This window comes from Scomber japonicus, chromosome 13 (assembly GCF_027409825.1).
Source record: "Scomber japonicus isolate fScoJap1 chromosome 13, fScoJap1.pri, whole genome shotgun sequence".
NCBI classification, from domain to species: Eukaryota; Metazoa; Chordata; class Actinopteri; order Scombriformes; family Scombridae; genus Scomber; species Scomber japonicus.
In genome coordinates, this window is record NC_070590.1 from 105,412 (window position 1) to 126,015 (window position 20,604).

The 20,604-nt window shown below is 46.7% G+C and overlaps 1 protein-coding gene across 1 annotated transcript; it reads right to left on the bottom strand.

The window, feature by feature from the left end:
* Window positions 1–561: 561 nt before the first annotated feature.
* Window positions 562–15,363, bottom strand: oatx (organic anion transporter X). The gene is made up of 15 exons (XM_053332032.1): window positions 15,337–15,363; window positions 14,282–14,443; window positions 13,961–14,034; window positions 13,158–13,284; window positions 12,832–12,935; window positions 12,428–12,582; window positions 12,046–12,214; window positions 11,585–11,708; window positions 11,395–11,510; window positions 11,032–11,086; window positions 9,929–10,088; window positions 8,602–8,710; window positions 8,292–8,370; window positions 5,245–5,372; window positions 562–727 (listed from the first exon to the last, which is right to left on the bottom strand). Exons 1-15 carry the CDS (start codon window positions 15,361–15,363, stop codon window positions 562–564), a joined length of 1,755 nt encoding a protein of 584 aa, XP_053188007.1.
* Between the last annotated feature and the right edge of the window lie 5,241 nt (window positions 15,364–20,604).

Genomic DNA, 20,604 nt, shown 5'->3' on the forward strand with positions numbered 1-20,604 from the left:
TCCGTGGGTTGCCGCTGGGACGCGGAGGGCTGATCCGTGGGTCGCTGCTGGGACGCGGAGGGCTGATCCGTGGGTCGCCGCTGGGACGCAGGCCGGGGCTTGATCAACCCGACCTGCGTCCCATCCAGATGTTTCTTCTAAGATACAGACTGTACTTTTTAATTCTATAAAATATAAAATGTTCTGAATTTCTCTTGACCGAACCCTCCTTAAAATATTCTTTATAGAGAATGTTCTTAAGTAATAATAATGTATATATTATATATTATATATTATATATTGTATATACATATATTTTATAATGATGATTAAGGCAGCCTGTATCAGTATGAACACAAACACAGTTTAATATTAATCACATTTTATTTTTAATTATATTTCTACAGCCGTCAATCAAACATCTGAGTTCATTGATTTATTCTCTGGATTATTTTAATTTCATCTGATTCTTGTTTGCTTTTTATTTTTATTTAATAATTAATAATTCTGACGTCTGATTGGTCAAGTTTCAGTCCAGCGTGTCATTGGCTCTAACTCTCTGATGTGGCGTAATCTGATTGGTCAGAGGGCGTTGAGACCGGTCCCTTCTGCTTCCTTCAGTTCTTTTAAAGCCAAACTGTCCTTTAAGGCCCCCGGGTCGTCCTCAGGGGTCCCCGGGTCCTCAGGGGCCCCAACCCCCGTCAGAGCCATGTCCTCCTTCTGCTGGTGGGCGGGGCCTCGTCCAGACCTTCAGACAGACAGACAGGTAGTTAGTGATCAGCTGTTTAATAGTGATCAGCTGTTTAATAGTGATCAGCTGTTTAATAGTGATCAGCTGTTTAATAGTGACCAGCTGTTTAATAGTGACCAGCTGTTTAATAGTTAGTGATCAGCTGTTTAACAGTGACCAGCTGTTTAATAGTGATCAGCTGTTTAATAGTGACCAGCTGTTTAATAGTTAGTGATCAGCTGTTTAATAGTGACCAGCTGTTTAATAGTGATCAGCTGTTTAATAGTGATCAGCTGTTTAATAGTTAGTGACCAGCTGTTTAATAGTGATCAGCTGTTTAATAGTGATCAGCTGTTTAATAGTGATCAGCTGTTTAATAGTGATCAGCTGTTTAATAGTTAGTGACCAGCTGTTTAATAGTGATCAGCTGTTTAATAGTGATCAGCTGTTTAATAGTGATCAGCTGTTTAATAGTGACCAGCTGTTTAATAGTGACCAGCTGTTTAATAGTTAGTGATCAGCTGTTTAATAGTGATCAGCTGTTTAATAGTTAGTGATCAGCTGTTTAATAGTGATCAGCTGTTTAATAGTGATCAGCTGTTTAATAGTGACCAGCTGTTTAATAGTGATCAGCTGTTTAATAGTTAGTGATCAGCTGTTTAATAGTGATCAGCTGTTTAATAGTGACCAGCTGTTTAATAGTGACCAGCTGTTTAATAGTGACCAGCTGTTTAATAGTTAGTGATCAGCTGTTTAATAGTGATCAGCTGTTTAATAGTTAGTGATCAGCTGTTTAATAGTGATCAGCTGTTTAATAGTGATCAGCTGTTTAATAGTGATCAGCTGTTTAATAGTGACCAGCTGTTTAATAGTGATCAGCTGTTTAATAGTGATCAGCTGTTTAATAGTGACCAGCTGTTTAATAGTGATCAGCTGTTTAATAGTGATCAGCTGTTTAATAGTGAGTGACCAGCTGTTTAATAGTGATCAGCTGTTTAATAGTGATCAGCTGTTTAATAGTGACCAGCTGTTTAATAGTGATCAGCTGTTTAATAGTGATCAGCTGTTTAATAGTTAGTGATCAGCTGTTTAATAGTGATCAGCTGTTTAATACTTAGTGATCAACTGTTTAATAGTGATCAGCTGTTTAATAGTGACCAGCTGTTTAATAGTGACCAGCTGTTTAATAGTGATCAGCTGTTTAATAGTGATCAGCTGTTTAATAGTTAGTGACCAGCTGTTTAATAGTGATCAGCTGTTTAATAGTGATCAGCTGTTTAATAGTGATCAGCTGTTTAATAGTGATCAGCTGTTTAATAGTTAGTGACCAGCTGTTTAATAGTGATCAGCTGTTTAATAGTGATCAGCTGTTTAATAGTGATCAGCTGTTTAATAGTGACCAGCTGTTTAATAGTGATCAGCTGTTTAATAGTTAGTGATCAGCTGTTTAATAGTGATCAGCTGTTTAATAGTTAGTGATCAGCTGTTTAATAGTGATCAGCTGTTTAATAGTTAGTGATCAGCTGTTTAATAGTGATCAGCTGTTTAATAGTTAGTGATCAGCTGTTTAATAGTGATCAGCTGTTTAATAGTGATCAGCTGTTTAATAGTGATCAGCTGTTTAATAGTGACCAGCTGTTTAATAGTGATCAGCTGTTTAATAGTTAGTGATCAGCTGTTTAATAGTGATCAGCTGTTTAATAGTGACCAGCTGTTTAATAGTGACCAGCTGTTTAATAGTGACCAGCTGTTTAATAGTTAGTGATCAGCTGTTTAATAGTGATCAGCTGTTTAATAGTTAGTGATCAGCTGTTTAATAGTGACCAGCTGTTTAATAGTGATCAGCTGTTTAATAGTGACCAGCTGTTTAATAGTGACCAGCTGTTTAATAGTGACCAGCTGTTTAATAGTTAGTGATCAGCTGTTTAATAGTGATCAGCTGTTTAATAGTTAGTGATCAGCTGTTTAATAGTGATCAGCTGTTTAATAGTGATCAGCTGTTTAATAGTGACCAGCTGTTTAATAGTGATCAGCTGTTTAATAGTGATCAGCTGTTTAATAGTGACCAGCTGTTTAATAGTGATCAGCTGTTTAATAGTGATCAGCTGTTTAATAGTGAGTGACCAGCTGTTTAATAGTGATCAGCTGTTTAATAGTGATCAGCTGTTTAATAGTGACCAGCTGTTTAATAGTGACCAGCTGTTTAATAGTGATCAGCTGTTTAATAGTGATCAGCTGTTTAATAGTTAGTGATCAGCTGTTTAATAGTGATCAGCTGTTTAATACTTAGTGATCAACTGTTTAATAGTGATCAGCTGTTTAATAGTGATCAGCTGTTTAATAGTTAGTGATCAGCTGTTTAATAGTGATCAGCTGTTTAATAGTGATCAGCTGTTTAATAGTGATCAGCTGTTTAATAGTGACCAGCTGTTTAATAGTGATCAGCTGTTTAATAGTGATCAGCTGTTTAATAGTGACCAGCTGTTTAATAGTGATCAGCTGTTTAATAGTGATCAGCTGTTTAATAGTGAGTGACCAGCTGTTTAATAGTGATCAGCTGTTTAATAGTGATCAGCTGTTTAATAGTGACCAGCTGTTTAATAGTGATCAGCTGTTTAATAGTGATCAGCTGTTTAATAGTTAGTGATCAGCTGTTTAATAGTGATCAGCTGTTTAATACTTAGTGATCAACTGTTTAATAGTGATCAGCTGTTTAATAGTGACCAGCTGTTTAATAGTGACCAGCTGTTTAATAGTGATCAGCTGTTTAATAGTGATCAGCTGTTTAATAGTTAGTGACCAGCTGTTTAATAGTGATCAGCTGTTTAATAGTGATCAGCTGTTTAATAGTGATCAGCTGTTTAATAGTGATCAGCTGTTTAATAGTTAGTGACCAGCTGTTTAATAGTGATCAGCTGTTTAATAGTGATCAGCTGTTTAATAGTGATCAGCTGTTTAATAGTGACCAGCTGTTTAATAGTGATCAGCTGTTTAATAGTTAGTGATCAGCTGTTTAATAGTGATCAGCTGTTTAATAGTTAGTGATCAGCTGTTTAATAGTGATCAGCTGTTTAATAGTTAGTGATCAGCTGTTTAATAGTGATCAGCTGTTTAATAGTTAGTGATCAGCTGTTTAATAGTGATCAGCTGTTTAATAGTGATCAGCTGTTTAATAGTGATCAGCTGTTTAATAGTGACCAGCTGTTTAATAGTGATCAGCTGTTTAATAGTTAGTGATCAGCTGTTTAATAGTGATCAGCTGTTTAATAGTGACCAGCTGTTTAATAGTGACCAGCTGTTTAATAGTGACCAGCTGTTTAATAGTTAGTGATCAGCTGTTTAATAGTGATCAGCTGTTTAATAGTTAGTGATCAGCTGTTTAATAGTGACCAGCTGTTTAATAGTGATCAGCTGTTTAATAGTGACCAGCTGTTTAATAGTGACCAGCTGTTTAATAGTGACCAGCTGTTTAATAGTTAGTGATCAGCTGTTTAATAGTGATCAGCTGTTTAATAGTTAGTGATCAGCTGTTTAATAGTGATCAGCTGTTTAATAGTGATCAGCTGTTTAATAGTGACCAGCTGTTTAATAGTGATCAGCTGTTTAATAGTGATCAGCTGTTTAATAGTGACCAGCTGTTTAATAGTGATCAGCTGTTTAATAGTGATCAGCTGTTTAATAGTGAGTGACCAGCTGTTTAATAGTGATCAGCTGTTTAATAGTGATCAGCTGTTTAATAGTGACCAGCTGTTTAATAGTGACCAGCTGTTTAATAGTGATCAGCTGTTTAATAGTGATCAGCTGTTTAATAGTTAGTGATCAGCTGTTTAATAGTGATCAGCTGTTTAATACTTAGTGATCAACTGTTTAATAGTGATCAGCTGTTTAATAGTGATCAGCTGTTTAATAGTTAGTGATCAGCTGTTTAATAGTGATCAGCTGTTTAATAGTGATCAGCTGTTTAATAGTGATCAGCTGTTTAATAGTGATCAGCTGTTTAATAGTGATCAGCTGTTTAATAGTTAGTGACCAGCTGTTTAATAGTGATCAGCTGTTTAATAGTGATCAGCTGTTTAATAGTGATCAGCTGTTTAATAGTGACCAGCTGTTTAATAGTGATCAGCTGTTTAATAGTGATCAGCTGTTTAATAGTGACCAGCTGTTTAATAGTGATCAGCTGTTTAATAGTGATCAGCTGTTTAATAGTTAGTGATCAGCTGTTTAATAGTGATCAGCTGTTTAATACTTAGTGATCAACTGTTTAATAGTGATCAGCTGTTTAATAGTGATCAGCTGTTTAATAGTGATCAGCTGTTTAATAGTTAGTGATCAGCTGTTTAATAGTGATCAGCTGTTTAATAGTGATCAGCTGTTTAATAGTTAGTGATCAGCTGTTTAATAGTGACCAGCTGTTTAATAGTGATCAGCTGTTTAATAGTGATCAGCTGTTTAATAGTTAGTGATCAGCTGTTTAATAGTGATCAGCTGTTTAATAGTGATCAGGTAGCATTAGCAGCTATAGAAGCTAACGGTACCATCTCTCCTCCACGTCGTCGATGGTGTCGGGCAGTGGTACGTTCAGCGTCTCCGGCAGGAAGCAGGCGAACCCGGCCGCCAGCACCGCCGCCCCCCCGTACACCACACTGGGCAGAGCTGGGAACACCTGGGAAATGTAGTCCATCAATACGTTAGCTGTAGTCCATCCACACGTTAGCTGTAGTCCATACACACGTTAGCTGTAGTCCATCCACACGTTAGCTGTAGTCCATCCACACGTTAACTGTAGTCCATACACACGTTAGCTGTAGTCCATACACACGTTAACTGTAGTCCATACACACGTTAGCTGTAGTCCATACACACGTTAGCTGTAGTCCATACACACGTTAGCTGTAGTCCATACACACGTTAGCTGTAGTCCATACACACGTTAGCTGTAGTCCATCCACACGTTAACTGTAGTCCATACACACGTTAGCTGTAGTCCATCCACATGTTAGCTGTAGTCCATACACACGTTAGCTGTAGTCCATACACACGTTAGCTGTAGTCCATACACACGTTAGCTGTAGTCCATCCACACGTTAACTGTAGTCCATACACACGTTAGCTGTAGTCCATACACACGTTAACTGTAGTCCATACACACGTTAGCTGTAGTCCATACACATGTTAGCTGTAGTCCATACACACGTTAGCTGTAGTCCATACACACGTTAGCTGTAGTCCATACACACGTTAGCTGTAGTCCATACACACGTTAGCTGTAGTCCATACATACGTTAGCTGTAGTCCATACACACGTTAGCTGTAGTCCATACACACGTTAGCTGTAGTCCATCCACACGTTAGCTGTAGTCCATCCACACGTTAGCTGTAGTCCATCCACACGTTAGCTGTAGTCCATACATACGTTAGCTGTAGTCCATCCACACGTTAGCTGTAGTCCATCCACACGTTAGCTGTAGTCCATCCACACGTTAGCTGTAGTCCATCCACACGTTAGCTGTAGTCCATCCACACGTTAGCTGTAGTCCATCCACACGTTAGCTGTAGTCCATCCACACGTTAGCTGTAGTCCATCCACACGTTAGCTACACGACTAAGAACGTTTTCTGACTCCTTACTTATTATTATTATTATATATTTATCTGTACACACACACACACACACACAGATACACACACACACACACACACACACACACACACACAGATACACACACACACACACACAGATACACACACACACACACACACACACAGATACACACACACACACACATATATAGTTGCAATCACAAATATTGACCCTCCCACAGATTGTAAGGATTTATTAATGAGTATTTATAGTTTATTTATGAGTTGAGTAAATGTATAAAGTATATAGTGTATAAAGTATTTGTGTGTAACAGTTTATTAATATAGCCATATAATAATTATTCAACCTCTTTATAATTAAGCTTTTGGAAAAGGGTTAGGGTTATAAGGAAGTTTAAGGCTGTAGCTGCAGAACATCGACAGGATGAGCTGACGACCACAAGGAACATCAGAGGTGGACTAGACTATGCTGGGAGGTTAGGGTTGGGGTTGGGGGGGTTAGGGGGAGGGGGAGGGGGAGGGTTAACCCGACCTGAAGAATACCGAAACACTCTAACATGGAGGCGGGTCACTGGTGGTGAACCTGGCATTAAGGACTCCCAGAGATACCGGGACGTTGGTGATCATTAGACTCTCCAGGAAGACAATGATCCCAAACACCTCCAGGTCCACCAGAGGGTTAGGGTTAGGGTTGGGGGGGGGTTAGGGTCCAGGTCCACCAGAGGGTTAGGGTTAGGGTTGGGGGGGGGTTAGGGTCCAGGTCCACCAGAGGGTTAGGGTTAGGGTTGGGGGGGGGGGTTAGGGTCCAGGTCCACCAGAGTCATGGATTTAAATGTTTGGTGAGATTTAAAGACGAGAGTTTAAGAAGCTCGTCAGCAGGATTATAAGAAGTTATAAAGATCCACTACGAACTGAAACTGAATAAAACTGAAGAGTTTAATTTTTCATTAGAACTCAAAGTTCAGTCAATTAATGTTAACCTAACCCTAACCCCCCCCCCCCCCCCCCCCAGCCCTAACCCTCAAAATAACTCAATAAATATTTTAGTTTAAGTTTTTGTCATATTGTCATAAACCTCGATTCACTTCACCGTAGCTTCTGTGGAGGTCGAATATTTCCAACTGCAGCTTTATATAGGGTTAGGGTTAGGGTTAGGGTTGGGGGGGGGGGTTAGGGTTGTAACTGTATATAGAGTTAGGGTTAGGGTTGGGGGGGGGGGGTTAGGGTTGTAACTGTATATAGAGTTAGGGTTAGGGTTGGGGGGGGGGTTAGGGTTGTAACTGTATATAGAGTTAGGGTTAGGGTTGGGGGGGGGGGTTAGGGTTGTAACTGTATATAGAGTTAGGGTTAGGGTTGGGGGGGGGGTTAGGGTTAGGGTTGTATATAGAGTTAGGGTTAGGGTTGTATATAGAGTTAGGGTTAGGGTTGTATATAGAGTTAGGGTTAGGGTTAGGGTTAGGGTTAGGGTTGTAACTGTATATAGAGTTAGGGTTAGGGTTGGGGGGGGGGTTAGGGTTGTATATAGAGTTAGGGTTGGGGGGGGGGGGGGTTAGGGTTGTATATAGAGTTAGGGTTAGGCGGGGGGGGGGGTTAGGGTTGTATATAGAGTTAGGGTTGGGGGGGGGGGTTAGGGTTGTATATAGAGTTAGGGTTGGGGGGGGGGTTAGGGTTGTATATAGAGTTAGGGTTGGGGGGGGGGTTAGGGTTGTATATAGAGTTAGGGTTAGGCGGGGGGGGGGTTAGGGTTAGGGTTGTAACTGTATATAGAGTTAGGCGGGGGGGGTTAGGGTTAGGGTTAGGGTTGTATATAGAGTTAGGGTTTGGGGGGGGGAAGGGTTAGGGTTGTATATAGGGTTAGGGTTAGGGTTGGGGGGGGTTAGGGTTAGGGTTGTATATAGAGTTAGGGTTAGGGTTGGGGGGCTTAGGGTTAGGGTTGGGGGGGGTTAGGGTTAGGGTTGGGTGATTGACAGCTGTGATGTCACCTCGTCCAGGATGAGGACGGCCGGCGCCGCCATGCTGCCGATTCGAGCCATCGTGGAGACGAGACCCATCCCAGTCTGCCTGGAGACAGGACACACAGGTGGGGGGGTCAGAGGTCACAGGAGAGCTGAGTGTGTGAGTGGTGGAGCAGGTGGAGCATAGGTAGGGGGGTAGGGGGGTGGAGCAGGTGGAGCATAGGTAGGGGGTAGGGGGGTGGAGCAGGTGGAGCATAGGTAGGGGGGTAGGGGGGTGGAGCAGGTGGAGCATAGGTAGGGGGTAGGGGGGTGGAGCAGGTGAACAGGTGGAGCTCACCTGATGATGGTGGGGTACAGCTCTCCGGTGTAAAGGTACACGGTGGTGAAGGAAGCCGAGGTGAAACCTTTACCGAGACACGCCAACGTAGTCCTGAGGGTCTGCATGTCTGGGGGGGGGGGGGGGGGGGAATTCAGTTATATAGACTGTACTCATAGACTGGGTTGTAGACTGTACTTATAGACTGGGTAGACTGGGTTATAGACTGGGTAGACTGGGTTATAGACTGCACTGTAGACTGGCTTATAGACTGGGTTATAAACTGGGTTATAGACTGGGTTATAGACTGGGTAGACTGGGTTATAGACCGGGTAGACTGGGTTATAGACCGGGTAGACTGGGTTATAGACTGGGTTATAGACTGGGTTATAGACTGTACTGTAGACTGGGTTATAGACTGGGTAGACTGGGTTATAGACTGGGTTACAGACTGGGTTACAGACTGGTTAGACTGGGTTATAGACTGGGTAGACTGGGTTATAGACTGGGTAGACTGGGTTATAGACTGGGTAGACTGGGTTATAGACTGTACTGTAGACTGGGTTATAGACTGGGTAGACTGGGTTATAGACTGGGTTACAGACTGGTTAGACTGGGTTATAGACTGGGTTATAGACTGGGTTATAGACTGGGTAGACTGGGTTATAGACTGGGTAGACTGGGTTATAGACTGGGTAGACTGGGTTATAGACTGGGTTATAGACTGGGTAGACTGGGTAGACTGGGTTATAGACTGGGTAGACTGGGTTATAGACTGGGTAGACTGGTTAGACTGGGTTATAGACTGGGTTATAGACTGGGTAGACTGGGTTATAGACTGGGTTATAGACTGGGTAGACTGGGTTACAGACTGGGTTATAGACTGGGTAGACTGGGTTATAGACCGGGTAGACTGGGTAGACTGGGTTATAGACTGGGTTATAGACTGGGTAGACTGGGTTATAGACTGGGTTATAGACTGTACTGTAGACTGGGTTATAGACTGGGTAGACTGGGTTATAGACTGGGTAGACTGGGTTATGGACTGGGTTGTAGACTGGGTAGACTGGGTTATAGACTGGGTTATAGACTATACTGTAGACTGGGTTATAGACTGGTTAGACTGGGTTATAGACTGGTTAGACTGGGTTATAGACTGGGTTGTAGACTAGGTAGACTGGGTTATAGACTGGTTAGACTGGGTAGACTGGTTAGACTGGGTTGTAGACTAGGTAGACTGGGTTATAGACTGGGTTATAGACTGGGTAGACTGGGTTATAGACTGGGTTATAGACTGGGTTATAGACTGTACTGTAGACTGGGTAGACTGGGTTATAGACCGGGTTACCTGTCGGGACGAAGATGTTGGCGAAGATGATGAGGGCTGACAGGAAGAGGCAGACGGCCTGAGACACTCTCCGGCCGAGGTAACTGAGCATGCCCAGAGCCAGAAGTTTGGCGGGAAAATCAACGGCTCCAAAGATGATCTGCATCAAGTAAATACTCACCTGGACAGGTAGACAGGTAGACAGGTAGACAGTTAGACAGGTTGACAGGTAGACAGGTGGACAGGTAGACAGGTGGACAGGTAGACAGGTGGACAGTTAGACAGGTGGACAGGTAGACAGGTGGGCAGTTAGACAGGTGGACAGGTAGACAGGTGGGCAGTTAGACAGGTGGACAGGTAGACAGGTGGACAGGTGGGCAGGTGGACAGGTAGACAGGTGGACAGGTAGACAGGTGGACAGGTAGACAGGTAGACAGGTGGACAGGTGGACAGTTAGACAGGTTGACAGGTAGACAGGTGGACAGGTAGACAGGTAGACAGGTGGACAGGTAGACAGGTGGACAGGTGGACAGGTGGACAGTTAGACAGGTGGACAGGTAGACAGGTGGGCAGTTAGACAGGTGGACAGGTAGACAGGTGGACAGGTGGGCAGGTGGACAGGTAGACAGTTGGACAGGTAGACAGTTGGACAGGTAGACAGGTGGACAGTTAGACAGGTGGACAGGTAGACAGGTGGACAGGTAGACAGGTGGACAGTTCGACAGGTAGACAGGTGGACAGTTAGACAGGTTGACAGGTAGACAGGTGGACAGTTAGACAGGTTGACAGGTAGACAGGTGGACAGGTAGACAGGTAGACAGGTGGACAGGTGGACAGTTAGACAGGTGGACATTTAGACAGTTAGACAGGTGGACAGGTGGACAGGTGAGCAGGTAGACAGGTGGACAGGTGGGCAGGTGGACAGGTAGACAGTTGGATAGTTAGACAGGTAGACAGGTAGACAGGTGGACAGTTAGACAGGTAGACAGGTGTACAGGTAGACAGGTGGACAGGTAGACAGGTGGACAGGTGGGCAGGTGGACAGGTAGACAGGTAGACAGGCGGACAGGTAGACAGGTGGACAGTTGGACAGGTGTAAGCTAACATGTAGCATTGATGCTAACCCCAAACTTCTGCAGGTCCATCGCCAAACCGTAGTACGCAAAGCTGGTGGAGAACCTGCAAGAGAGACAGGAAGTCAACAGGTAGACAGGAAGTCAACAAGTAGACAGGAAGTCAACAGGTAGACAGGAAGTCAACAAGTAGACAGGAAGTCAACAGGTAGACAGGAAGTCAACATTTAGACAGGAAGTCAACAAGTAGACAGGAAGTCAACAGGTAGACAGGAAGTCAACAGGTAGACAGGAAGTCAACAGGTAGACAGGAAGTCAACATTTAGACAGGAAGTCAACAAGTAGACAGGAAGTCAACAGGTAGACAGGAAGTGAGCAGGTAGACAGGAAGTCAACAGGTAGACAGGAAGTCACCAGACGGCGATGAGGCAGATGGAGATGCGTCTCATCCCTCGGGTCCTCAGCAGGTCGTAGGCGGTGAAAGACGATTGGCTGAGCTCCATCTCTTTCTTCATGTGGGACTGGAGCACCTGCAGGTCACATGGTACAGATCTCTGCTCTGATTGGACGGCACACGGAGAGTAAAGGTCATGTGACTCGTTACCTCCAGCGTTAGCTTGTCGACCATCTCCGGTCTCCCGTTGATCCGAGCGACGCGGTGAAGCGTCTTCAACGCGTCCTCAGAACGCCGACGCAGGACCAGCCAACGGGCCGACTCCGAGTACCACCTGACCAATCAGAGCAGAGGATACAACCTGACCAATCAGAGCAGAGGATACAACCCTGACCAATCAGAGGATACAACCTGACCAATCAGAGCAGAGGATACAACCTGACCAATCAGAGCAGACTATACCACCTGACCAATCAGAGCAGAGGATACAACCTGACCAATCAGAGGATACCACCTGACCAATCAGAGCAGAGGATACAACCTGACCAATCAGAGCAGACTATACAACCTGACCAATCACAGAGCAGGATATAAGGTTTAGGGTTAATGCATTTGCTTTGATGTAACAGGAAGTGAGGTAGACAGGTGAGGCAGACAGGTGTGACACTCACCAGCTGTAGGCGAAGAACAGGAAGTGGGGAGCACAGACGAACACCTGCAGCTTCCTCCAGTCCCTCAGCCAATAGGCAAGCCCCGCCAGGATCATCTGACCAAAGGTGAAGAAGAAGGAAGTGAGCGTGCCGACTAACGTCCTCGCCTTGGTCGGGATCCACTCCACCTCTGACAGGTGAGACAGGTGGAGAGAGACAGGTGAGACAGGTGAGACAAGTAAGACAGGTGGAGAGAGAGACAGGTGGAGAGAGAGACAGGTAGACAGACAGGTAGACAGACAGGTAGGCAGACAGACAGACAGACAGGTAAACAGGTAGACAGTCAGACAGACAGGTAGACAGGTAGACAGTCAGACAGACAGGTAGACAGGTAGACAGGTACTCAGTGAGACTCCGTTGAGGATGATCCCGGACACCGCCATGCCGCTCAGGAACCTGAAGACGCAGTAGGTGGAGTAAGACGGAGAAAGGGCGGAGCAACAGCCGAGCACACCTAGCTGCAGGTAAGACCAGATGAGGACAGACCGCCTCCCAAACCTGGGACAGAGACAGACAGGTAAGGACAGACAGACAGGTAAGAAGGACAGAGACAGACAGGTAAGCACAGATAGACAGGTAGAGACAGACAGGTAAGAAGGACAGAGACAGACAGGTAAGACGGACAGAGACAGACAGGTAAGAAGGACAGAGACAGACAGGTAAGACGGACAGAGACAGACAGGTAAGGACAGAGACAGACAGGTAAGAAGGACAGAGACAGACAGGTAAGGACAGACGGACAGGTACCTGTCTGACAGCCCTCCGTAGATGATGGCTCCTGTTAAAACTCCGCCCATATAAATGGTCTGAATCATCTGTTTGAGAGGACGCAGCGTACACACCAGGTCCCACTGAGAGACAGACAGGTAGAAAGACAGACAGGTGGAGACAGACAGGTGGAGAGACAGGTGGAGAGACAGACAGGTGGAGAGACAGGTAGAGAGACAGACAGGTGGAGAGACAGACAGGTAGAGACAGAGAGACAGGTAGAGAGACAGACAGGTGGAGACAGAGAGACAGGTTTTGGCATCAGAATGATCAGGTGATCAGGTGATCAGCGTCCTCCCCGTTACCTCGGAGACGGTCGTTGCGTGAAACTCGGCGCGGCTGAACGTCCATCCGTCCAAACATTCCTCCGTCAGCGCGCTAACGTTAGCCGTCACATTAGCATCTAGCAGCTGCCACTGAGGCTCCACGTACCTGCGGACAGGTGAGGACAGGTGGACAGGTGAGTTGGACAGGTGAGGACAGACAAGAAGGACAGATGAGGTGTACAGGTGAGGACATGTGAGGTGGACAGGTGAGGACAGGTGAGGTGGACAGGTGAGGACAGGTGGACAGGTGAGGACAGGTGAGGTGGACAGGTGGGGACAGGTGGGGACAGGTGAGGACAGGTGAGGACAGGTGAGGACATGTGAGAAGGACAGGTGAGGACACGTGAGAAGGACAGGTGAGGACAGGTGAGGTGGACAGGTGAGGCCAGGTGAGGACACGTGAGAAGGACAGGTGAGGACAGGTGAGAAGGACAGGTGAGGTGGACAGGTGAGGACAGGTGAGGTGGACAGGTGAGGTCAGGTGATGACAGGACAGGTGAACAGGTGAGGACAGGTGAGGTCAGGTGACGACAGGTGAGGTGGAAAGGTGAGGAAGACAGGTGAGGAAGACAGGTGAGGTCAGGTGGGGACAGGTGAGGTGGACAGGTGAGGACAGGTGAGGACAGGTGAACAGGTGAGGTCAGGTGGGGACAGGTGAGGTGGACAGGTGAGGTCAGGTGAGGACAGGTGAACAGGTGAGGTCAGGTGGGGACAGGTGGGGACAGGTGAGGTGGACAGGTGAGGACAGGTGGGGACAGGTGACTGACACAGGGCCCGGTTACCTCCTGCAGCGGTCGAGTCTATTTCCTGAAGAGTCGAGAGGAATGAAAACCTTCATCAGCTGCTGCTCGTCCACCTGAAACAGTGAGACAGGTTACAGTGAGACAGGTTACCTGGTAGTGAGACGGGTTACCTGGTAGTGAGACAGGTTACAGTGAGACAGGTTACAGTGAGACAGGTTATCTGGCAGTGAGACAGGTTACCTGGTAGTGAGACAGGTTACCTGGCAGTGAGACAGGTTACCTGGTAGTGAGACAGGTTACCTGGCAGTGAGACAGGTTACCTGGTAGTTAGACAGGTTGCGGAGGCTGTGATTGGCCTACCTGGTAGTGAGACAGGTTTCGGAGGCTGTGATTGGCCGGGCTGCAGTGGTGGGCGGGGATTCCAGAGATGAAGTTGTTGAGCAGGTTCTGACTCGCCATCATGAGCCCAGGTAAACTGATCAGGGTCACATGGAGCCACTGGTACCTGCCGAACCCCCCCACCTCACCATGGCAACGGGAGAGAGACAGACAGGCACCATGGCAACGGGAGAGAGACAGACAGGTGACACACCTCCTTCACACCTGGTCTAAGTAGTCAGATTACAGTCGCAGTAATCAGATTACAGTCACAGTAATCACATTAGTCACAGTAATCAGATTACAGTCGCAGTAGTCAGATTACAGTCACAGTAGTCAGATTACAGTCACAGTAATCAGATTACAGTCACAATAATCAGATTACAGTCACAGTAATCACATTAGTCACAGTAATCACATTAGTCACAGTAATCAGATTACAGTCGCAGTAGTCAGATTAGTCACAGTAATCAGATTACAGTCGCAGTAATCAGATTACAGTAGCAGTAATCAGATTACAGTCACAGTAATCAGATTACAGTCACAGTAGTCACAGTAATCACATTAGTCACAGTAATCAGATTAGTCACAGTAATCAGATTACAGTCGCAGTAGTCAGATTAGTCACAATAATCAGATTAGTCACAGTAGTCAGATTACAGTCGCAGTAGTCAGATTAGTCACAGTAATCAGATTACAGTCGCAGTAGTCAGATTACAGTCGCAGTAATCAGATTACAGTAGCAGTAATCAGATTAGTCGCAGTAATCAGACTACAGTCGCAGTAGTCAGATTACAGTCGTAGTAATCAGATTACAGTCGTAGTAATCAGATTACAGTCACAGTAATCAGATTAGTCGTAGTAGTCGGACTACAGTCGCAGTAATCAGATTAGTCGCAGTAGTCGGACTACAGTCGCAGTAGTCGGACTACAGTCGCAGTAATCAGACTACAGTCGGAGTAATCAGATTACAGTCGCAGTAATCAGATTACAGTCGCAGTGATCAGAATACAGTCGCAGTAATCAGATTAACTCACCTCATCCAGCAGGTCGGCGAAGCCCATCTTTGTGTCTTCAGTTCAACGTTTTTATAAAGTTAATAAAATATTTTAATATATTTTAATGCTGGTTCATGTTTCCATGAGTTCCCTTAGTAATAATTATTATTAAATATTAATTTTAATATTAATAATTTAATTAATATTAAAATGATATCCAGAATCAGATGTTTGTCGTCTCAGCTGCTAAACTGTGAATGTTTCTTCAGGCTTTGAGTTTCGCTTCCTTCAGACCTGAGAACACAAACAAACCTCCGATCAACTTTAAAAAGTTTCAATGAAACATCGACGCTGCTCGGACCTCCCAAAAACCAAAAACCCTCCCAGACTCCCAGAAACCTCCAAAAACCTCCAAAAACCTCCAAAGACCTCTAAAGACCTCCCAGACTCCCAGAAACCAGACTATCAAAAACCTGCTCGACTCCCAAAAAACCCCAAAACCCTCCCAAACCGCTCCACAGCTGCTCCAGACTCGGTGCTCAGACTGGTCCAGACTCGGTGCTCAGACTGCTCCAGACTCGGTGCTCAGACTGGTCCAGACTGGTCCAGACTCGGTGCTCAGACTGGTCCAGACTCGGTGGTCAGACTGGGTCTTGGGCCGGGCTGCCGGCTGAGTGAACTCATGTCCCAGCAGCAGCAGCGTTTCAGTCCCGACCCCGACCCTCTAACAGGTGAAACTTTCCGTCTGCTGAGACTTCTTAAAGGAACCCTGACCCTTCTTAAAGGATTAAAGCTGCTGCACAAAACACAAAGAAACACACACAAGGATTTTCAGACTCACGGTCTGCTGGGGGGGGCACAGAGAGCCGAGTCCTGCCTGTCCTCCGTCTGCTGTCCGGTTCAGTGGCTGCGGACCATCGTAACCGTGGCGATGTCTCTCTCTAACCCCAACCCTCTCTCTTGGCTGATCATCACTGGGTGTCAGTTAATGGGTGAGCCAGTCGAGACTTTACGACACGTCGGATGTTTCTGTGGTTTTACTTCATGAAACTTTAAAACACCAAGCTGGAACTTCTCCAGACGTTTCTCCTACCCCCTACCTCCTACCCCCTACCTCCTACCCCCTACCCCCTACCTCCTACCTCCTACCCCCTACCTCCTACCTCCTACCCCCTACCTCCTACCCCCTACCTCCTGCCTCCTACCTCCTGTCCCGGGCCCGGTCGGGGGCCAGCCGGTCCCGGGGGGGGGGGGGCCAGCCGGTCCCGGGGGGGGGCCAGCCGGTCCCGGGGGGGGGGGGGGGGGGGGGCAGCCGGTCCCGGGGGGGGGGGGCAGCCGGTCCCGGTGGGGGGCCAGCCGGTTTGTTTTCTGTGCTCGCTGCTCGCTGAGTTTCTCTCTGCTGGAATTCATCCGACTGAGTTTAGAACCAACAAACATCTCAGCACGCCGCACACCAAGAACACACACACACACACACACACACACACACACACACACACCAACAACACACACACACACACACACACACACACACACACACACACTAACCCCCCCCCCCCCACACACACACACACTAACCACACACACACACACACACACTAACCACACACACCAAGAACACGCTAAACACAATATACACACACGCTAAACATGCACACACACACACACACACACACCCCCCCCCCCCCACCCACACAGGCATGTAAAACACGTCTGTAGTGTTTTAGTGAACTGAGCCTTTAATCACTGATCGAGTGTTAATGTGTGTTAGTGTCCGAACATTAACACAACCCCCCTCCCACCAACACCCCCCCCCCCCGCCGAACATTAACACAACCCCCCCAACCCCCCCCCGCCATAAACCCCCCCCCCCCCCCGACCCTAACCACCCCGACCCCGAACTAGTAATTATTAGTTCAGCTGGAGAACTGCTGAGTAATGCAGTACTACTACACAATACTGCAGTACTACTACAGAGTACTGCAGTAATACTACAGAGTACTGCAGTACTACTACACAATACTGCAGTACTACTACACAATACTGCAGTACTACTACACAATACTGCAGTACTACTACACAATACTACAGTACTACTACAGAGTACTGCAGTACTACTACACAATACTACAGAGTACTGCAGTACTACTACACAATACTGCAGTACTACTACAGAGTACTGCAGTACTACTACACAATACTGCAGTACTACTACACAATACTGCAGTACTACTACACAATACTACAGTACAACTACAGAGTACTGCAGTACTACTACACAATACTACAGAGTACTGCAGTACTACTACAGAGTACTGCAGTACTACTACACAATACTACAGAGTACTGCAGTACTACTACACAATACTGCAGTACTACTACAGAGTACTGCAGTACTACTACAGAGTACTGCAGTACTACTACACAATACTGCAGTACTACTACAGAGTACTGCAGTAATACTACAGAGTACTGCAGTAATACTACACAATACTGCAGTACTGCTACAGAGTACTGCAGTAACACTACACAATACTACAGAGTACTGCAGTACTACTACACAATACTGCAGTACTACTACACAATACTACAGAGTACTGCAGTACTACTACACAATACTGCAGTAATACTACACAATACTGCAGTACTGCTACAGAGTACTGCAGTAACACTACACAATACTACAGAGTTCTCCGTTACTTCATAGTTCCTCCTCAACGTGAGCGAGGTCGCCATAGCAACGCTGAGTTAAACTGCTGCGACACAAACACATAACCAGAGGAGGCTTCTCTCACCCTAACCCTGATGGAGCAGCAGGTACCAGGTACTATCCCTGATGGAGCAGCAGGTACCAGGTACTATCCCTGATGGAGCAGCAGGTACCAGGTACTATCCCTGATGGAGCAGCAGGTACCAGGTACTATCCCTGATGGAGCAGCAGCAGGTACCAGGTACTATCCCTGATGGAGCAGCAGGTACCAGGTACTATCCCTGATGGAGCAGCAGCAGGTACCAGGTACTATCCCTGATGGAGCAGCAGGTACCAGGTACTATCCCTGATGGAGGAGCAGGTACCAGGTACTATCCCTGATGGAGGAGCAGCAGGTACCAGGTACTATCCCTGATGGAGCAGCAGGTACCAGGTACTATCCCTGATGGAGCAGCAGGTACCAGGTACTATCCCTGATGGAGGAGCAGCAGGTACCAGGTACTATCCCTGATGGAGCAGCAGCAGGTACCAGGTACTATCCCTGATGGAGGAGCAGCAGGTACCAGGTACTATCCCTGATGGAGGAGCAGCAGGTACCAGGTACTATCCCTGATGGAGGAGCAGGTACCAGGTACTATCCCTGATGGAGCAGCAGGTACCAGGTACTATCCCTGATGGAGGAGCAGGTACCAGGTACTATCCCTGATGGAGCAGCAGGTACCAGGTACTATCCCTGATGGAGGAGCAGCAGGTACCAGGTACTATCCCTGATGGAGGAGCAGCAGGTACTATCCCTGATGGAGCAGCAGCAGGTACCAGGTACTATCCCTGATGGAGCAGCAGGTACCAGGTACTATCCCTGATGGAGGAGCAGGTACCAGGTACTATCCCTGATGGAGGAGCAGCAGGTACCAGGTACTATCCCTGATGGAGCAGCAGGTACCAGGTACTATCCCTGATGGAGCAGCAGGTACCAGGTACTATCCCTGATGGAGCAGCAGCAGGTACCAGGTACTATCCCTGATGGAGGAGCAGCAGGTACCAGGTACTATCCCTGATGGAGGAGCAGCAGGTACCAGGTACTATCCCTGATGGAGGAGCAGGTACCAGGTACTATCCCTGATGGAGCAGCAGGTACCAGGTACTATCCCTGATGGAGGAGCAGGTACCAGGTACTATCCCTGATGGAGCAGCAGGTACCAGGTACTATCCCTGATGGAGGAGCAGCAGGTACCAGGTACTATCCCTGATGGAGGAGCAGCAGGTACTATCCCTGATGGAGCAGCAGGTACCAGGTACTATCCCTGATGGAGGAGCAGCAGGTACCAGGTACTATCCCTGATGGAGGAGCAGCAGGTACCAGGTACTATCCCTGATGGAGGAGCAGGTACCAGGTACTATCCCTGATGGAGGAGCAGCAGGTACCAGGTACTATCCCTGATGGAGCAGCAGGTACCAGGTACTATCCCTGATGGAGCAGCAGGTACCAGGTACTATCCCTGATGGAGCAGCAGCAGGTACCAGGTACTATCCCTGATGGAGGAGCAGCAGGTACCAGGTACTATCCCTGATGGAGGAGCAGCAGGTACCAGGTACTATCCCTGATGGAGGAGCAGGTACCAGGTACTATCCCTGATGGAGCAGCAGGTACCAGGTACTATCCCTGATGGAGGAGCAGGTACCAGGTACTATCCCTGATGGAGCAGCAGGTACCAGGTACTATCCCTGATGGAGGAGCAGCAGGTACCAGGTACTATCCCTGATGGAGGAGCAGCAGGTACTATCCCTGATGGAGCAGCAGGTACCAGGTACTATCCCTGATGGAGGAGCAGCAGGTACCAGGTACTATCCCTGATGGAGGAGCAGCAGGTACCAGGTACTATCCCTGATGGAGCAGCAGGTACCAGGTACTATCCCTGATGGAGCAGCAGGTACCAGGTACTAACCCTGATGGAGCAGCAGGTACCAGGTACTATCCCTGATGGAGGAGCAGCAGGTACTATCCCTGATGGAGCAGCAGGTACCAGGTACTATCCCTGATGGAGCAGCAGGTACCAGGTACTATCCCTGATGGAGCAGCAGGTACCAGGTACTATCCCTGATGGAGGAGCAGGTACCAGGTACTATCCCTGATGGAGCAGCAGGTACCAGGTACTATCCCTGATGGAGCAGCAGGTACCAGGTACTATCCCTGATGGAGCAGCAGGTACCAGATACTATCCCTGTTCTAACGTGTTTAAATAAAGATTGAGACACTTTGAATCATTCTGAGTGATTTATTTAAACAAACAGAGAGAAATAATCCAACTGTCCCTGAACGCATCGTGGTGCATTCAGGGACATTTCACTTTCAGCTTAGAGAAGAAAAATGATTCAGGCTGAAGAATAAATATAAAAGTAATGCAAAGAAACACACACGCTGTAACACACACACACTGTAACACACACACACACACACACTGTAACACACACACACTGTAACACACACACACACACACACAGTAACACACACGCTGTAACACACACACACACTGTAACACACACACTGTAACACACACAGTAACACACACACTGTAACACACACACACACACACACA